Source organism: Prosopis cineraria, unplaced genomic scaffold (assembly GCF_029017545.1).
Source record: "Prosopis cineraria cultivar Desert tree isolate PC_DT_omini unplaced genomic scaffold, ASM2901754v1 PC3, whole genome shotgun sequence".
Lineage (NCBI taxonomy): Eukaryota > Viridiplantae > Streptophyta > Magnoliopsida > Fabales > Fabaceae > Prosopis > Prosopis cineraria.
Genome location: NW_026555334.1, coordinates 32617454 through 32637365, shown reverse-complemented (window position 1 = coordinate 32637365; position 19912 = coordinate 32617454). Strand labels below are relative to the sequence as shown.

The 19912-nt window shown below is 35.4% G+C and overlaps 2 protein-coding genes and 1 pseudogene across 2 annotated transcripts; 1 reads left to right on the top strand and 2 right to left on the bottom strand.

The window, feature by feature from the left end:
• Nucleotides 1-574: 574 nt before the first annotated feature.
• LOC129306949 (microtubule-destabilizing protein 60-like) lies at nt 575-3273 on the top strand. Its single transcript, XM_054947774.1, has 8 exons — nt 575-1779; nt 1896-1941; nt 2053-2145; nt 2236-2355; nt 2449-2547; nt 2625-2684; nt 2782-2876; nt 2970-3273. Exons 1-8 carry the CDS (start codon nt 899-901, stop codon nt 3061-3063), a joined length of 1488 nt encoding a protein of 495 aa, XP_054803749.1. The 5' UTR covers nt 575-898; the 3' UTR covers nt 3064-3273.
• A 1965-nt stretch (nt 3274-5238) lies between these two features.
• LOC129306950 (40S ribosomal protein S19-3-like) lies at nt 5239-7443 on the bottom strand. The gene is given in 5 exon segments (XM_054947775.1): nt 5239-5514; nt 5824-6007; nt 6202-6262; nt 6264-6293; nt 7253-7443. Coding segments are annotated over 5 exon segments (432 nt in total). The 5' UTR covers nt 7337-7443; the 3' UTR covers nt 5239-5441.
• Nucleotides 7444-9278: 1835 nt separating this feature from the next.
• On the bottom strand, nt 9279-18468 carry LOC129305522 (uncharacterized; annotated as a pseudogene).
• Between the last annotated feature and the right edge of the window lie 1444 nt (nt 18469-19912).

The window sequence follows — 19912 nt, the reverse complement described above, 5'->3', positions numbered from 1 at the left end:
AATACAATCAGTTATCAATATAATTTAGTTCAATTGTTAACGAATGTTGTAATAATTAATTTTTTTATATAAAACCTGATTGTAATTCTCTCTCTTTTTTTCTTCTCATGATAATAATAGGCTGGGATTTATTTTTCCATCTTAATATTCAACGTATAAATTTTGCCAGTAGTTATTGTGTATGAACATTTGGTCATCCATGTATATGTTTTACAAAAATTATTTCAATTATTTTTTATTCAAAAGTATCAATGTACTATAGGTAGCCATATTTGAGACATTATTAGATACTAATATAAATATATTTTTTAGGTGAAATTTGAATCTGATTTTTTATGTCGTAAGAAATTAGCTCATACACTCAGGTGGTAAATTATTTAAATTTTCGCATTTTAAAGGAAAGAAAATAAAAGAAAGCGAGAATCCACAAGTATATTGGGTAACTGAGTTCCATGTCATGTGATTGTGCAACAAATGAAGCCCATCAGTTTCGGCCCAAAAGGCCACCCAGAAGGTTATGTCCTGATTATAAGTGTAACGGTCGTTGATTAGAAATCAGATCACCGCCGCATTTCACCTGAAAAGCGAATCCAACGGGTCAAATAATCTAAACAAAATCCAAAATGAAAAATCCGACGGCTCATCATCTCAGATTCTGACCCACGAAAAATAGCCGTTACAAATCGCGTCCCCGGCTCAACGTTCCTATTTTTTCTCCCCTGCCAATCAGAAAATCAACTTAGTTGGCCAAGAAATCAGAAAATCATCAAAATATCACACAGAGTCATACAGTCTTCCTCATTCTTTAACACACACTCTCTCTCTCTCTTTATCTCTCCTTCGGTTTTCAGAATCCTTTTTGGCCATATAATTATCGCTGAACTTTCTTTATTTTCCGATGGAATTGGCTTGCAAGAACGCCGGAGTCATGACTCCGATGAAAGAATCACATGGTTATCGATCAAAGAATCAGGAATGCTCAAAACTTTCGGAGAATTTTAATCCCAACGTGTCTCGTCGTAGCCCGGGTTCGAAAACCTTGAACACCCCTGTTTCAGCCAAGACAGTGATCTCTTTGAAGTCGGCGTCGAAGAACGCTAATTCAGGTGCCTGTTTATCTCAGAACAAGATCCGTCAGAGGAAGTTCGTGACTGCAAAGAACAATCCGAAGAAAGAAGACGACGTCGTTTCTAGTTCGCCAGCGAAGTGCAAGTGCAAAGACACATATAAAAAGAAGTGTCTTTGTGTGGCCTACGAGAGTTTGAGAGCGTCCCAGGAAGAATTTTTAAAGAATCAGGCAGATGAGCGGGATCAATCCAAGGCTTGTGAAGAATCAGGGATTCTGACGACGATACAAGACTGTCCAATTGATGAATTTGGCTCAATGATCAACGAGACACAATCACCTGATCAAGTGGGCGGTCCGACAATGAAACGTCAGAGGGACAAATTGATGGAAGAGGCGAGAAGGAGCGTCCCAGAAGGAGGATGTGGTAGAGTGATGCATCTGGTGAAAGCATTCGAGAAGCTTCTAACAATTCCGAGCTCGAAGGACCGTGATGAGAAGGAGGAGGAGAAGGATAAGTTACTAGAGGATGATCAGAAGAAAGCCGCGAAATGGGCATTGCCAGGATTGCAACCTCCTCCAAAGGCACCTGAAACTGAGGTTTCATCTTCATCATTCTGCCCTTCGGATTTATTCCTCACACCCGAAAGCCTTGGCTTGGACCCACCTATTTCACTTTCTTCTTCTTGTGATGATAATAGCATCCGTGAAAGGTTCGTGAAAATGAAAAGAAAACCAATTTGATTCCACTTAGTATATGTACGCATATTTTTGCGTTGTTGCACCATTCAGTTTTCTCTAATGCTCATTATTTTTGTTGATGTTGCAGTGTATCGAGCAGGACTTCTAATGGGGGTCAAAGGAGCAGGAGAAATGTAAGATTACAAGTTATAATTAGTTAATTACTGCTACAAGCACTGAAGCAGATTGAATAATGTTGAACAAGTGATTGAGTTTGCTTTGATTTTTTTTTTTTTAATTTTTAGAGCTTGGAATCGCCATGCACTTCTGGAGGAAGGAGGCGGAAAAAGAAACACTCAAAAGCCACAAGCCAGAAACCATTCAAGCTGAGAACAGAGGTAGTTTAGGACCACGAATTGATCTTATGAACTTCAATTCATTTTTTGTGTTTGGATGGTGACACTTTGTAATGTAACCTGCTACTGTAGCAAAGGGGAAAGGTGAAAGAGGAAGAATTTATGAAGAAGTTACAGGAAGAAATGTTTGAAGAAGAGAAGCAGAGAATACCCATTGCACAGGGTCTTCCATGGACTACGGATGAACCAGAGGTAAGGTCAATATTTCACAACTCCCATGTTTGTAGATATATTTGGTCACATGTTTACTGTTACTAAGGATTTCATTCGGTGCTACTTCTTCAGAACCTCGTAAAACCTGTAACTAAAGAAATCACAAGACCCATGGACCTGAAGCTTCATAGTGAGCTACGGGCGATAGATCGTGCTGACTTTGACCATCAGGTGCTTTTATCATGGAAATTATTTCAATTGCTGAAATTTTGCAAATCAGAATAAAATTTGATGAACTTTTTATGCAGGTGGCAGAAAAGTTTACCTTTATTGAGCAATTCAAGATGGAAAGAGAGAGGCAACAGAAGGTACAGTAACAGTGATGGATTCCTCAACTATTATTAATCTACATCGTTTTCCTCTTATTATAGATATTCAATATTTTTCTTTTGTTTTGTGTTGTAGTTAGAAGAAGAAGAAGAAGTCAGAAGGTTAAGAAAAGAACTCGTCCCTAAAGCACAACCCATGCCTTATTTTGACAGGCCCTTTATCCCCAGGAGGTAATATTTGGACTATATTCATAACTGAATATTTTTGTTTATTTTTCCTTCAATCTTGTTCTGTTTAAAAAACTTGCATCCCATATCTTGAAGATCAACGAAGCCTCCAACCATCCCTAGAGAACCCAAGTTTCAGAGTCCTCACAGTCAACACAAGAATGATCAGATGCTGATTATTATGGAATGACATTAACTCCTGCACTACATTAAGACTAGATGGGCTATTATAGACATGTGCAGAGAGAAAAAACCATCGTCTATATTTTTGCCCCGTCTGAAGAGTGTTGATTGATTTTTGTATACAAGCAATTGATGTAGTTGAAGATTTTTCCTTAAGCCTTTTTTCGGTTGTAACTGTGTAATGGTCCTCAAGATGAGAAAGGGCGACTCCACCCCAGTTTAGAGTTGGTGCAAGTGATCATTAATCCTGAAAATAACAAATATGAGAAAATTAATCATTTAATCTTATAATTTTAACTTAATTATAATTTAAATCCTGAATTTTAACTTCCAGTAACTTGATCCTTATAATTTTGATTTGATTGTAATTCCATTCTTAATATTTAGGACTAATATTTTAAGTTACTAAACTCTTTCAATCTTTATAATTTAACAATATAGGAATTAATATTTTAAATAGATTAAATTGCAAGAGTGAAAGTTTAGAATCTAAATTATAATTGAATTAAAATTATAAAGATTGAATTATAATAAGTCAAAGTGTAAGAATTGAATTATAATTAAATTAAAATTATAAGGATAAAATAATTAATTTTCCTGAACAAATTTGATCGCCAATGAAGCCAGAAACAAAAGAAAAAAAAAAAGCGTTCTCTTGGAGAAAGTTGTTTGACTTATCTAATTGTTTGAGAGGTTTTTTTTTTTTTTTAACTTCAATTTTTCACATAGTTTTGGAAAATATGTAAAATATAAATAAATATAAATTATAATTGAATTAAAATTAAAAGGAGAAAATAAATTAATTTTCCCTAACAAATTTGATCGCCAATAAAGCTGGAAACAAGAGAAAAAAAAGCATTCTCTTGGAGAAAGTTGTTTGACTCATCTAAATGTTTGAGAGGTTTTTTTAACTTTAATTTTTTACATAGTTTTTGAAAAATATGTAAAATATAAATAGATATGAACATTAAAAAAAATAATACAGATACATGTAATCATTTTAATATATTGGAATCATTTTAATATATTGGAAAAATAATTTATAAACCTAAATGATTAAAATCTTAATAATATATCATAGTCCTTACACAATTAAAAAATGTGAATAATCAGTTGATGTTACTAAATACACTTGGCATTGCTTGTAATGTCAATTAAAAATTTACAAGAGTGAATTTTGATGTCAATATGTAAGTACTTGAGAAATCAAGTGAATAGTCAATATGTAAGTACTTGAGAATTAAGTAAATATATTTATAATGTTAGTGAATCACAAACTAATCACTTATGATTTTTTGTTATTACTTGAAAAATTAGCAAAAACTAGTTAGGAATCTTTGTAGCATTAGTTAAAAACTTACTAAAATCTATTGTGTATTTTGAATCAATTAATAAAAAATAATTTATTGCAATTAAATGTCATAATCTGTTATTAGAATTTTAATAATTCAGAGCTATAATTACCATTAATGCTCTTGCCAGGTCCCAAATCAAGTCCAAGTTTTTTGGTGATAAATTATGTATTATGCAATGAATTATAAATTTCTTCTAGTTTTAGTGAAAAGTTTAAAAATGAATCACATTTTTAATAAACTTTTAAAATCTTACACTAACTACTAAACTAGAATACCCCACATTGACTCTGAAATTAATACCTAACTAGATTGCTTCTGTTTTCGGCCACATGGTGAGATTGTTTATGAATTTACTAGTGAACAATACAAGTGTTTTTATCCAGTTGCCCAAACAGAGCAGGCTTGGTTTATCAATTGTCTATACTATTTCCTGAACACCTTCCATCACAAGTTCGTACATACTTGTACCTTGTATGTCATGCAATGGTGCAAACTTGCCCTAGCCTTCACCGTTGTGTATCTCAGACGCCCTTTTTTCTGTTTTCTCGCCCATGTATTTCAGCATTTCAAGCCCCAGACAAACACAATCATTGCTTTTCTGCAAATATTAACATGTCATTACAAAAGCCAGAACTCCGGATGATTATGGCCCGAAACCTCAATATATTTAGATTCACGGATTATGCGTTGATTGGCTTGGCCATTCGGCCGACTTAGCAAGTGGTTCAATATTCCCAAATCATTTTCAGTTATCATTACGTAGGTTCGAAGCCGACGTATGTCTATTCAAAGTTCGCTCCAACAGGACAAAAAGTTCCGTGAGAACATGAAGGAAACGCTGCCACAAGCCTGCAACAAACATCAATTTGGTTTCCATGTTCACAACATATAGTGTTCCATGAGAACTGAGAAGACGTAATCGACTACTATGCTCAATACTTTAAATCATGTCTTCGACAACATCTACGAATCTCAATGAGGGGGGGGGGGGGGGAAAAAATAAAAAAGGCAATGCTACTGGATTGTCTGTTCAAGGAGCAACCACAATTCGCCCAGCAACTTGGTCAAGATCCCTTTGACCACTTGAAGTGATTTTCCTGCCTCTGCCGCACAGAAACCATAAATAAGATACAACCATTGGCACACATTAATGAAAATCTGATATCTAAAAAATTGTAAAAAAATCAATATGAAAAGAATTACTACAAAGTGTTTCATATTGTAGATCTCAAGGCCAAAAAAAGCGAGGATGTAGCAATCAACAGAATATACAACACTCTGAGGAATGAAGATCATCCTGTGATTATTTGTGAGTGGGAAAGGACATACAATGGCAACTGAAGGCTGGAAAATGAGAAAGAGAAACTATAATTTCCACTAGCATTTTTAGCATTGAATGAAACATAACTTACCCCTTTGAATCAAGCTCAATAATATTCATGTTTTGCAACTGCTGAAGAATGTGTCTGGCAATGGCTCCACTGCTTTTGCAGAAATGTGGGGGGCGGCTTCCATTCCTCTTGCTTCCACCATAAATCCTCTGAAAGGCACCAACACCGAGACCACCTCTCAAGTAGATCTTTCTAGCCATGGAGGCTGTAACAAAAATAAACCTCCAAATTAAGCTAAAAGTTAACAAATGGATGTGAGCAATAAGTGTTCTTTGAACTATGAGGTCTGTAGTGACCCTAGTGAACTCATGGGACCAAACCATATGAAACTTTTATCACCCAAAAACAAAAATGATCCTAGCACAAGAACGAACTTGCACCTAGAGATAGCAAACTCACCGGCTCTAACATAATACCAGTCAGGATCATATGGGGCGAGTTCTTTAAATCTTGCAGTTTTTTACTAAATCCGTCCACTCAGGAAGCTCCATCTATTAAGATTTAAGAAACAGATATAAATCATAATTAGAATAGATACATAATCTTCAAGTGAAAGTGAACCACGACTCAGTCAAAATGTAGCAAAAGTGATCAAGCAGAAATTTTCCTCGGGTGAGAACAACAACAGGCATAAGAAGCGGCATAATTATTGGGTCGAGGAAACATTAGAAGCCATATATGTCATGACAAAGAAGTGGAATGCATAAAATAAAAAATTCGCTCTTTTATTACTTCAAGGGCATGGAGTTCATCCTGATAAACTACAGTTCTCTAGTTATCTACTACTCTCTCTCTCCACTTCCACTTTATTGGTCATTTTATTAGTCACCTTTCAGAAAAGTAAAGTGATCCACCTTATAAATAGAGTGATATTTTGTTTCAAATGAAATGGTTAAATTATACTTAAAAAAAATATTATACAATTTATTTATTTTTTAAGATTATGTTTGCAATTTTATTAAATTTTATTCTTTGTACTTTTCCTGTATTATTATTGATAATGAGGTTGTTAAAAATAAATTATAAATAAAACCAAGAAGTACTCTCTAAAAACACTGATTAATGAAACTTGGTCCTCAGTCTTCTCATTACAAGATTAAAAATTAAAGAAATATAAACGTAACTGGAAACGAATAACCCAAACATCTAAGAAACTCTAAGCTAAGCAAGTGAGGAATTTCAAGCGAAATCAAACGTTAAGAGATAGAGAAAGTGCCATTGCCAGTAATCAATTGGAGATCAAATATGAACAACCCAGAAATTCAGTGAGATTAAAAAAAAACAAAAAACAGTAGCTCTCCAGAATATCAAATTAGGAAAGTGTTTCTGCCCTTCTTTTTTGTCCTAAGACATGGGCATAGACAGTGAGCAGAACCTACATCACCAACGAAAATGTCTCCTCTGTCTGAAAGAAACGCAGAAAGTGGGATAAGCAGCAGGTTGACTGTACCTTGCCAGAGCGCTTGAGGTGAGCGGAATAAGCCTTGACAAACTCATGCGGTGAAACATCCTTCACGGTTCTCGCAGTTGCCATGGCTAAATTGCAGAGGGCAAACGAGAAGCTGCTCCAATGCTCAGAACGATGAGCCCTCGTCGATGCGCGCTTGCTTCTTGTTTTTAATGCTGTCTTCAGTGTTTATAATTTATACAGACGGGGATGATCTCATTTAGGGTTTTGCCTTCGTCCATCGGCATAAGCTGACCCGGTCAGGCATTTTGGTTCATTGGGCTTGGACATGTGAATACGCCGGCCCAAGAACCCCCAAAAAAACACATGGCCCAACAGTTTTGCACTTTATAATCTACAAATATAGCAACAATTTTTGAAGTTTATAGTTTTTTTTTTTTGAAAAACACAATGTTTAGTCCCTGAAGTTTCATGGTGTTTTGCTTTGATTCCTATACTTTATTTTCATTGTTATTAGTCCCTATAGTTTTTGTCGTCCATTATAATGCCCGCCTTGACATTATTAGGATAACACTTTTACACGCCGTTATGATAACCAGGATTAGATAAAATCTCAAAAAGAAGTTATTACAATCCAAGGATTTAAAAGATAATAGTTCAAACAATGGGATCCTAAGAAATCATTTTTAGAAATGTTGTTTGAGTTCAAATCATAATTCAAAATCAATTGAGAACAAAATACAGAAGCATGAAAATCAAATCACTTCAAATCAATCTAAAACAAGCCTTTTTTTTTTTTCAAATATCTTGCCCGTTTGTCGTGGTGCAAGCCACACCTACCATGGAAGATGGCATAGAGGGATGAGTCCCTTAAAAGTCACATGCGCCGCGGCGCGCACCTATTATCATGACAGTAAATTACTATCATGATATCTCTCTAAATTTCTAAAGCGTGCTGTTTCGCCATCTAATGTCCAATTTCAAAGGTTTAAATGTCCACATGAAGCTCTTTGAGCTCTCTAGCTAATGGCACCGGTCTCACACTTAATTAATCATTCATTTAAAAGATGGACACCGGAATCCAAATTGGTTTGCTTTTATTTGAAAACACATACAAAGGTGTCCAACTTATAATACCAAATGCCATTAGCCCCAGACACACAACATGACAATTCATTCATATCACCTAAATAAACAATCACATTCAAAATAACCACCAAACCTCCATCTGACAATATTACAAAGGGGTGAATAAAATTTAACACACATATCAACTTGGTAATTTTGGCACATAGATTACAATTATATCACTAGTAATTGTAACTTAGCTCTACCTTGGACCAAGATACATACATTGATCACAAATTCAGACAAGTGATATCCTAAAATAATGTCATGTTCCTAAATTGACATTATATATTGATAATATTCGTTACAATACCCAAAAAGAGGAAAGGGAAGAGCTATACAACTATGCTCTTCACTCTTTAAACACCCCTTCCTTCCCCTTACCCCTACCAGAGCCTTCACTTGTAAAAATATAGCCACAGGATGAGATAAACATCTCAGTAACAGAATAATTCATTACTATTAATTAACATACACAACTATTTGGGAGTAAAGCTATTAAAACACCAAAATATCAATGTTTTGAAACCCGGACCAGACATCGAATCGGAAAGGGCAGCGGGTCACGGTTCTCATGGTTCAATCGGTTGGACCGGTGGTCGAACCAGTGACATAAAAATTAAATAAAAAATAATATTTATATGCATATATATATATATATATATATATAAGACATTGATTTGACAAAAAAAACAATAATATATCAAGCAACACCACAAATTCACATTGCATAACATGTTCTAATTGCTAAAAATCTTAAACAATGACATCACGAATTCAAAATATAGTCTCAAACATGTTTTAATTGCTCAAAGTCTCAAATAAAGATACCACAAATCCAAAATATAAGTCTCAAACATATCATTGCAAAGTTCACAATATCATAACTCATAAGTTTAAATTTTCATGGCTTATCAAATATTGGGGGATCTTGGTTAATCTAAGCATGTGTAGGCTCAAAGGCATCAACATCTTCACTAAAGCTATCAACATCCTCTTGAGAAAATAATTGTAAATCAAGTCCACCAATAGCTTTACCATGTGCCACGTTGCCTCTTTGCTCATTATCTTCACAAACAAACATTCAATGTATATAATCAAATTAATGAGAATCACATGATAAGTGATAAAAAAAAAGTGAAAACATTAAGTAAAAATACCAAACCTTCCTCATCCTCTTGATGAATGATAGCTTTTGGTAGCACTGTGTCATCATAAATGAGATCTCGTTCTATATCATCAATATTGAGCAAAGAACAATCATCTTCTTCCATTACCCAATAATCAATTTGATCAATACTTTCATAATCAACAGGGTCTAAAGCTTTCTTCTTGTTAGCAACTCTAATAAAAACACACAATAGTAATAAAGTATAAGGATTCATGTAACTTATTTTTTATAACTACAAATGAAAGCAAAATTTTGAATAATTTACCTATTCCTTAATCGAAAATTGTAATGAATATAGACAAGATCATTTAATCTTTCATGCTCCAACTTATTCCTTTTCTTGGATTGTATTCTTTCAAAGACACTCCAGTTCCTTTCACAGCCCGAGGAAGATGCAGTTTGGCCTAATATCTTAATAGCCAAGTCTTTAACATTTGGACAGCTCCTCCCAAAATGCTTCCACCATTCATCTATCATGAGAAAAAATAAGTCATTAGAATATATTTTAAAGATAAAAATAATAAATATCAAATATAAAAGTATACCAGGTCGCATGGTTTTTGCAGATTCCATAGCCAGTGGATGACTAAAGCTTCCACACCTTTCTTGGTATTGTGTGCCTTCTAACAGAAACTTGGTCTTATTAGAAGAAATTTTTCTATCTATCACATTAAGATATCCTTGCATAACCTCTGGCTTTCTAGAAAAATTTTCCTTATCATAAAGAAAAGCAAGATTAAAGAGATATGCTGCTGCATGAAGATTTTGTCAAAGTTGAGAATCCCACCTTCTCTTAATAATACTTGTGTAAGGCTTGTACAAGGATTTTTTGTGCCTAAAAGTATTCTTTATAGCTCTTTTTGCTCTGTACATGCCGTTATAAACATAGCCAAGTAAAGGCCGGTCATCAGAATCAACAATTCTCAACAATCTCACAAGTGGTTTTACAATTTCAACAACAATTTTACAATTATTCCAAAACTGATTGTCTAATACAATCATTGTCACATCCTTTGCCTTTGAATCCTTGTAGTATCTAGATTCTACAAATGTCTTGCTTGTTATCAAAGCTTGAATATCATGCTTGTGCTCATAGATACTTTTCAAGGCAATAAAAGTAGTGGCAAACCGTGTTGCACCAGGCCGGATGATTTCTGTCCAACCTTCTCTTTTCCTTAACCATGCTAGCAAAAAGACATAGTTGTAAATGAATTTCGAAACCATGGATGCACGTGTTGCTAAGCTACTAACAATCTCCATTTTGCCAATATCTGATAAAATCAAATTTAAGCAATAGGCAGCACAAGGAGACCAGAAAATAGAAGGAAACTTATCATTTAACAACCTTCCAGCAGCTTTATAATTAGTTGCATTATCAGTTACCAAGTGGACAACATTGTCTGCACCAGCAAAAGCAACCATATCCATGAATAAGTTGCAAAGATTTTGAGCATCCTTAACAATATCCGATGCATCAACAGATTTAATGAAAACCATTCCTCTAGGGCAATAAACAAGGAAATTAATCAACTGTCTATTTCTTTGATCTTGCCAACCATCAGCCATTATTGTACATCCTGTCTCAGCCCAAAAGCTTCTACATTCATCAACTAATAATTGCACCTCCTTTTTCATGTCTTGTAATAATTTGGTTCTCACAGTATGGTAAGTTGGTCCTTTATAATCTGGGCCAATAGCTGAAATAGCATCTATCATGGGCTGATAGTAAACATAATTTACAACATTCATAGGAATGCAACAATCATACAACCACCTAACCACAGCTAAATCCACTCTATGCAAAGCTTCTTTACTTGCAAATGCACTTTGAATTCCTGGCTGTACTCCCGAGCTTGTCCTTGGGGCAAAGAATTTGTCTCCAGCTGTAGATGCCTTTTTTTTGGCTAGTTGAGAGGAACTTGAAGGAATTATTTCTTGCACAATTTCATCATCCACTTCCAATGGATTGTCCTCTTCTTTTCTCAATTTCTTAGTTGGTCTCTTTTGATCAATTTCTTTCAAGTTTTCCTCCAATTGATAACGAACATCATGTGGTACACTTTTACAACTAGTTGCATCTCCTTTTTTCCAGCAAGGTGTTGTTTCATTCTATGTATTCCACCACCACCAAATTCCTTTCCACAATATAGGCATCTTAAGCGAGGCTTGCCACCTTTTTCATTTGGTATTGCAGTGCAATGCTCCCATGTAGGATCTGACTTAGCTCTAACAGATTGTGTAGATGCAGTACTAGATATTTGGTCAGATGATATTTTCTAAATTTAAATTGAAAGCACAGATAAAACGTGAAAAAGAGAGCAGAATTAGATCATATTCAGAATTCCATATCAATAAATAACAAAGTAATGAAAAATAAAGCAAACAAGCTGCCTGGAGTCCTGGACGAATTGTGCATACATACTACTCATTATACAAATTACAAACTCAAATATATAGATAGAACATATAAGCTAAAAATTGAACCTGAAAGGAGAGCAGAGCACACCGAGAATCAAACAAGTTGGAGCAAAATGAGAATCACACAGAGGCAGAGGCACGAGCTGGAGCTGGGAGGAGCTGAAAGCAACTCGAGTGGAGGGCTGGAAGCAGAGGCAGAGGCACGAGCTCAAAGTGGCGAGCGAGACGAGAATGGCTGACAATGGCGATGAAAAATCTGGTCTGGGTTGAGAATGGCAAGCAAGATGCGAGAAGGATATGAATCAAAATTTTGAATTTTAAGCTTGATTAGTTGATCATTGAAGATGAGAAATAGAGAAAGGCGAGAGAGAGACTAGACTCACTAGATTGGAGGAAAATGAGTTTTGAGCTCTGGCCTCTGAGACTGAGTCTGAGGCCGAGCACCACAGTGGTGAAGTGAAAATGAAGTCGTGATAAATCACAGAGGAATGCGACGGTCGGCGAGCTACAAAATGAAAGTGCTTCGTGGACCGCTAGGTGAAGAGAGCAGCAGAGAGTATTTGATTATTCCTTCTCATTTTACTGATCACCCTGATCTGAGACGGCGAGAGTGAGCTCATGTTTGTTCGTCTATGGAGTCTGGAGTCTACCAAAACCAGAGGCACGAGAGGCGAGACGGCGTGACAGAGGCAACGCGAGAGGCGAGACGGTGTGACAGAGAGAGAGAGAGCAGCCAATGTCTGTGCTTCAGCCTTTAGAGTTGAGACTTGAGAGTTCAGACTTTAGACTTCAATTCGGTCTCGGTGGCGGCATGGCGCAGAAGCAGAAGTGCAGAACCGTAGAAGCCCTTAAGTAATTTTTTTTATTTTTTAAATTGACCCGGATTGACCCATGTTGAACTAAACTCGGGTTCCAGGTCAACTCCGGTTCAATAAAAACTGGACGGTTCTTTTTGGGTCAATCCGATTTAATAGTTTGAGTGGTTCAATTGGTTGAACCAGACCGCTTCAGTCACCAGGTGACGGTCAGACCGGTCGGACCGTCCGGTTCGGTCCGGGTTTGACATCATTGCAAAATATACTTTTACACACTATAACATACTCTTTTTCATCAATACAAATCATGTATTACTAGTATGATCATTCTACCATCCGAGCCTTCATATCACTCCTACTAAAACCATAAGCTCTTGAACCAAATATACATCCACAATGGTTTAAGCTCACTTTTGGCGGTAGGATCACCTGGCCAAAGGCATCCTATCCCACTTTTAGACTATGGTCTCTTTCTATCACACACGAATTAGGGTATCGTTACTCTAATACTGCATTATTGATTCTAAGGAGTGTCACTTTCCAACACCATATCCTGCATGGGTACTAAGGAGAAAATCTCCAATACCGTGCCTCACTAGACACTAAAGAGATAGATGCTATATAAATTTTCACTACTCCTTCCTATGGGTGAACTTCCACTCCTAATAAAATCATGATAGGGGATGCGGAAGTAGAATCGTGCTAGTTTAGGGACAGAACCTTGAAACAACAAAAACACAAGAACAAAAGGAAAAGGATGAAATTTATGACAGAAATAAAGAAAGGTATGAAGTAAACAATAGAATAATGATCAAGGTGAAGATCCTCTAGAGCACCTGCCTCTAAGAACCTCAACTTTTAAAGACACCACAAGAGTTGATCACGCTCTTGATCACGTCTGTTTCTCACACAGGATGCCACCATAAAGCACTAAGGCTCACAAGAGTTATAAACTCTAAAATGAATAATTTCATTCAACTTCTGTGTTGTTTACAATAGGGAGCATGCCTAATTTATATAGGCTCGTAGAAAAAAATATTTCCTAAGATTAAAACCCTAATTTCCTAATACTAAAAGGAGAAATAATATAAAATAATGATAAAATATTCAGCCACATAATTTAGAAGATGTGATCCTAAAATTATGGGATTACAAAATTTAAAAATTAATACTATAATTAATTCTAACCTTTGACTAGACTCAAAATAGAAAATCAAATCAAAGGACTATTAAAATAGGAAATAATTTAGGAGACAATCAAGGGATTATAAAGGATTTAAAATCACGTCACCCTTCACTTCTTTACTAGGGTTTCATGCCTCCTTGCTTGCAAGAGGCTCAACTTGTAGTCTTCCTTGCATTAGGCTAATGTCTGCATCTTTTGGGCTTGACTCTTCATAAGTTTGGATCTTAAATACATTATACACGTATAGATGCTCTCCTTTGGGCTTGAAAGGAGTACCCAATGCTCTCCAAGCTCTTGAACTTCTTGCACAAGACTGAACAAGGCTTGCTGCATGGCTTTAGTTCGGGCTTTTGTCATTGGACCTCCAATATATTGTAATGGGTCTTTAGGTACATTGGATTGGAAGTATTGGGCTCCTTCTATGTCACCATACTCATGATTACCATCCTTAATCTTCGTTGCCATTAATGCTATATCACCTGTGCCATGGGGTCCATCATTCCCTCCCAGTTGGAAAGGATTCGTCCTTGAATCTGCAGAATCATATAAAGATAAATCAAAAACATTAAATGTGGCACTAACATTGCCATAAGAGCTAGGCAAATCAATCTTGTAAGCATTATCGTTAATTATTTCCAAAACTTGAAAGGTCCATCTCCTCGAGCTTGAAGTTTGGACTTCCTTTGATTAGGAAATCTCTCTTTCCTTAAATGTAACCAAACCCAATCTCCAGGCTCAAAGATCACACGTCTCCTACCTTTATTAGCTTGCTTAGCATATTGCTCATTCTTTCGCTCTATGTTTGCTTTAACCTTAGCATGTAAGTCCTGCACAAACTTAGCTTTTTTCTTGCCATTAGTGTTAACATGCTCAAAGAAAGGCAAAGGTAAAATATCAATAGGAGATAATGGATTGAAACCATAAACAATTTCAAATGGAGAATAAGAAGTAGAAGAATGAACAGCCCTACTGTAAGCAAATTCAATATGAGGTAAACAATTCACCTAATTCTTTAAATTCTTCTGAATTATTGCTCTTAATAGTGTAGTCATAGTTCTGTTAACTACCTCAGTTTGACCATCAGTTTGTGGATAGGCAGTAGTGGAAAAAAGTAACTTAGTCCCTAATTTATGCCATAGGGTACGCCAAAAATGACTAAGAAACTTCACATCTCTGTTACTCGTAATAGTTTTAGGTAAACCATGCAAACGAATAATCTCTTTAAAAAATAAGTCAACAATGTTAACAGTATCATTAGTCTTAGCACAAGCAATAAAGTGTGCTATCTTAGAGAACCTATCAAAAACAATAAATATGGAATCTTTGCCTGCAGAAGATTTAGGCAATCCAATTACAAAATCCATAGAGATATGTTCCCAAGGGTGAGAGGGGACGGGTAAAGGAGAGTAAAGTTCATAAGGTTGGATCTTAGATTTTGCCTGTCTACATTTAATGCATTTATCACAAACAAATATGACATCTTTCTGTATGTGAGCCCAAAAGAAATGATCAGACAAAATAGCTAAAGTTTTATCTACACCAAAGTGTCCTATCAAACCACCACTATATGCTTCCTTAGTAAGCAACTCACGCATAGAACAAATAGGAATGCATAATTTATTTTTCTTAAAAAGAAATCCATCAAATTTAAAGAAATCACTAGATCCATGATTTTCACAAGATTTTCAAATATTTTTAAAATCAGGATTAGTTTTATAAAGATCTTTTAGAATCTCAAAACCAAGTAATTGAGCATGCAAATAGGAAAGTAATGTATACCTTCGAGATAAGGCATCAGCAATGATATTTTCTTTACCTTGCTTATGCTTAATCACATAAGGAAAGGTTTCAATAAATTCTATCCAGCGAGCATGTCTCTTGTTTAACTTACCTTGAGACTTAAGAAACTTTAAACTTTCATGATCAAAATGAATGATGAATTCCTTGGGCCACAAATAATGTTGCCATGTTTCTAAGGCCCTCTTTAGAGCATAAAGCTCTTTGTCATAGGTGGAATAATTCAAAGCTGCGCCATAAAGCTTTTCACTGAAGTAAGCTATGGGCTTAGAATCCTGGATTAAAACAGCACCTATACCAATACCAGAAGCATCACATTGAATTTCAAATGCTTTAGAGAAATTAGGCAAAACAAGTAAAGGGGCATTAGTCAATTTATTCTTTAAGGTTTGAAAGGCCCTTTCTTGTGTTTTACCCCATTTAAAGGTCGCATTCTTCTTAACAAGTTCATTAAGAGGGGCAGCAATGCTAGAGAAATCCCTAACAAATCTCCTATAGAAGCTTGCTAAGCTATGGAAGCTTCTTACTTCACTTACATTCTTAGGGGTTGGCCATTCACGAATAGCCTTAACTTTCTCCTCATTTACACGATTTCCCTGTGATCCAACAATAAATCCTAAAAAGATAATAGAGTCCATACAAAAGAAACACTTTTTAAAAATTACCATATAACTTATATTCCCTCAAGATGTCAAATACATTTTTAAGATGATTCATATGATCAGTCAAAGATTTACTATAAATCAGAATATTATCAAAGTAAACCACAACAAACTTGCCTATAAACTTTCTAAAAACATGATTTATTAATACCATAAAAGTGCTAGGAGTATTAGTCAAACCAAAAGGCATAACTAACCATTCATATAATCCAAATTTAGTTTTAAAGGCAGTTTTCCATTCATCACCCTCTTTCATACGAATTTGATGATAACCACTTCTAAGATTAATTTTAGAAAAGATAGAAGCACTATGCAATTCATCAAGCATATCATCAAGTCTAGGGATAGGGTAATGATACTTTACAGTGATTTTGTTGATTGCTCTACAATCAACACACATCCTCCAAGATCCGCCTTTTTTTGGCACCAAGATAATAGGGACAGCACAAGGGCTAAGGCTCTCACGCACAAAGCCTTTCATCATCAATTCCTCTACTTGGCGTTGGATCTCCTTAGTCTCTTTAGGGTTAGCCCTATAAGCAGGCTTGTTTGGAATAGCAGCTCCAGGCAAGAAATCTATCCTATGCTCAATTCCTCTTAAGGGAGGAAGTCCATCAAGAATTTCATCAAGGAATAGATCTCTATAATCCTGCAACAAAGAGACAACACTAGAAGGCAAAGTGGGGTCAAAAGTGTTAGTAGAAAAATAAATATTCTTGGGAATTACAATAAGGGCTTGCTCACTCATCAAAGCCTCTTATCTTACTTTTCCCACACAATAATATTTTTTTTCACTATTTTCCTTCACTCCCACCATTCTATTTTTTTTCTTTTCTCACCTTCTCACCACTCTTTTTCCTCTCTTTTGATTGATTTTCAAGTAAAGTAATACTCTCTTTCTTTTCTCTCTCACTCATGCCACAATTAAGGAGATCTCTCCTTTGCTTGTAATCTTGAGTAATCTTTAGTTGATCTTCATAGGCTTGGATGGGCCTAAGAAGATTTAATACAATAGTCTTGCCTTTAAAAGGCACCTTGTAACAATTTCTAAAACCATCATGAGTAGCCTTACTATCAAACTGCCAAGGCCTACCTAATAACAAGTGTCCAGCAAGCATAGGGGCTACATCACATAATACATCACAAGTATAAACTCCAACAGAGAAAGTAATCAACACTTGCTTAGAAACCCTAATTTCAGTAGAATCATTCAACTATTGCAATTTATAGGGCTTAAGGTGTGGAATTAAAGATAAAGATGATTTATCTACAAGTAAAGTATTAGTGACGTTAGTAAAACTACCACCATCAATTACCATGCTACACACTTTCTCTCTGATGAAGCATCTAGTGTGAAAAATATGCTCACGTTGCTCATATTCATCATCCTCCTTTAGTTGAATATTGAGAGCTCTTCTTGCCACCAAGATAGAGTCAACTACACCATTGCATTCAAGCTCATCATTTGATTCATGGGAGGTAGAATCATCATCAACATTATCAGCATCATCTTTATCACTTTAATGCACACTATCATAGCCACCATCATCTCTCAAGATCATAACCCTTTTATTGCTACAATTTCTCGCCATGTGGCCCACACCATGACATTTGAAACACTTAATAGGAGAAGTGTTAGATGAATAAGAAGAAGGTTTAGGGTTAGAAGTTTTACCCTCATACTTGGTCTTTATTTCTTCCTTGGCCTGGGATGTATCTTTGGCTTTGGAATCCTTCCATTTGGAAGTTGTCTTGGAGTCTTTCCAAGAGGACTTGGAACGTTTGTTCTTATTTCTCTGCTCCAACTTTATAGCCTTGTGTATGAGCTCTTCCTTGTCCACAAAAGGGTACAAGTCAAGCTTATCTCTCAACTCTGGCCTCAAGCCATCCGTAATTCTTGACATCGCTTCACGTTCATTTTCTTGAATGTTTGCACGAAACTTCAAGATATTCAACTCGTGCACATACTCCTCCACTGTTATAGATCCTTGAGAAAACATTCTCAATTTTCTATTCAGCTCTGTATAGTAGTAGCTGGGGACATAAGCCTTTCTTAAGTGCCTTTTAAGCTTCTCCCACGTTTTAATGGGCTTTTTCTCAAGTTGGCTTCTTTTGTACTGTAAATCTTGCCACCAATAAACAGCATAGTCAGTAAAATTCAAAGAAGTAGTTTTTACCTTCATTGACTCAGACAAATCAAGAGTCATGAAGATTTGGTCCATCTTCATTTCCCAATCAAGGTATTTTTCTGGATTGTTGCTACCCTTGAATGAAGGATACTTTACTTTTTGGTCTGGTAAGTCAACACCACGTTTTGAGGATTTCTTTCCCTTAGGAGAAGGGGGTTCTTCATACTCCTCATCATCGCTGGGGATCTTATGCTTCTTTCCTTTTGAAGAGGAAGTCTCCGGCTCATCTTTATCCTCTTTATGGAACCTATGATCAAGTTTCAAGCGAAACTGCTGCAACTGTGTTTTGATAAGTTCTAAAACAGAGTTTATATCAATACTAGGAGATTCATCCTTGTTACTCATGTTCACAGAAGCACTAGAAACCATATAAGATAAAAATAGGTCCTCACACACACAAACTCACGTGTTTACTCTCAAGATAAAGTCACTCGTGTTTCACAAAAAAAATTAATGGCTCTTTTTTTTTAATGATGAAAAACACACTTGCCTTTTACCACTCACTAAGCTTATGGATAGAATCCAATGGTGAAACCAACACAAATCAAGAAACTAAGGAACAATCAAGTGAATATCTTCTAAATTAAGAAAACTAGAAAACAAGCACAAAGTGAAAAAAGGATTTTTTTTTTTTGCAATTTTGAAACAAATAGGAAAGCAAAATTTTCAAATAAAATTAAGCTTGTTAAAGGAAAAACCACACGTGACAACAAAAATAAGAAAGAAATAAATAAAAGTCAAAGAGTCAAATACTCAAAGACAAAAATAAAAAAACTAAATAAAATAAGAGAGTAGCACAAATAGCAAATAAGAGAGTAGAGAATTCGAAAAGTGTTACCAAAAATTAAAAATAAGAAAGTGATCAACGTATAAGACTTTCTTATCACCCAAGTTGACTTTTCTCTTTAAGCAAACTCTTGGTAACTTGGAGTTCAAGAATAGCTTTTTCTACAGTCATAACTCACAACAATATATTTTTTTGTAAATTTTTTTTTGAATTTTCGGATTTTTTTTCTCTTTTTTTTTCTCAACACACTAACACTTTTTTTTGCCTTTTTTTGCACGAATTTCTAGGTATTTTTTTCTCTTTTTTTAAAGAAGGCTAATAAAATGAAAACTCACATAAGATAAAAAGTCACAAAAATGAAGAAGAGAAAAACTAAAAGATAGAAGTAGATGGGGTAGATAAGAGATGATCACAAAAAGAAATAACTCAAGATGAAAAAGAAGAAGGAAGGATAAGAATTTAAACCAAAACTAGCAACCAAAGCTCTGATGCCAATCTGATAGGGGACGCGGAAGTAGAATCATGCTAGTTTAGGGACAGAACCCTGAA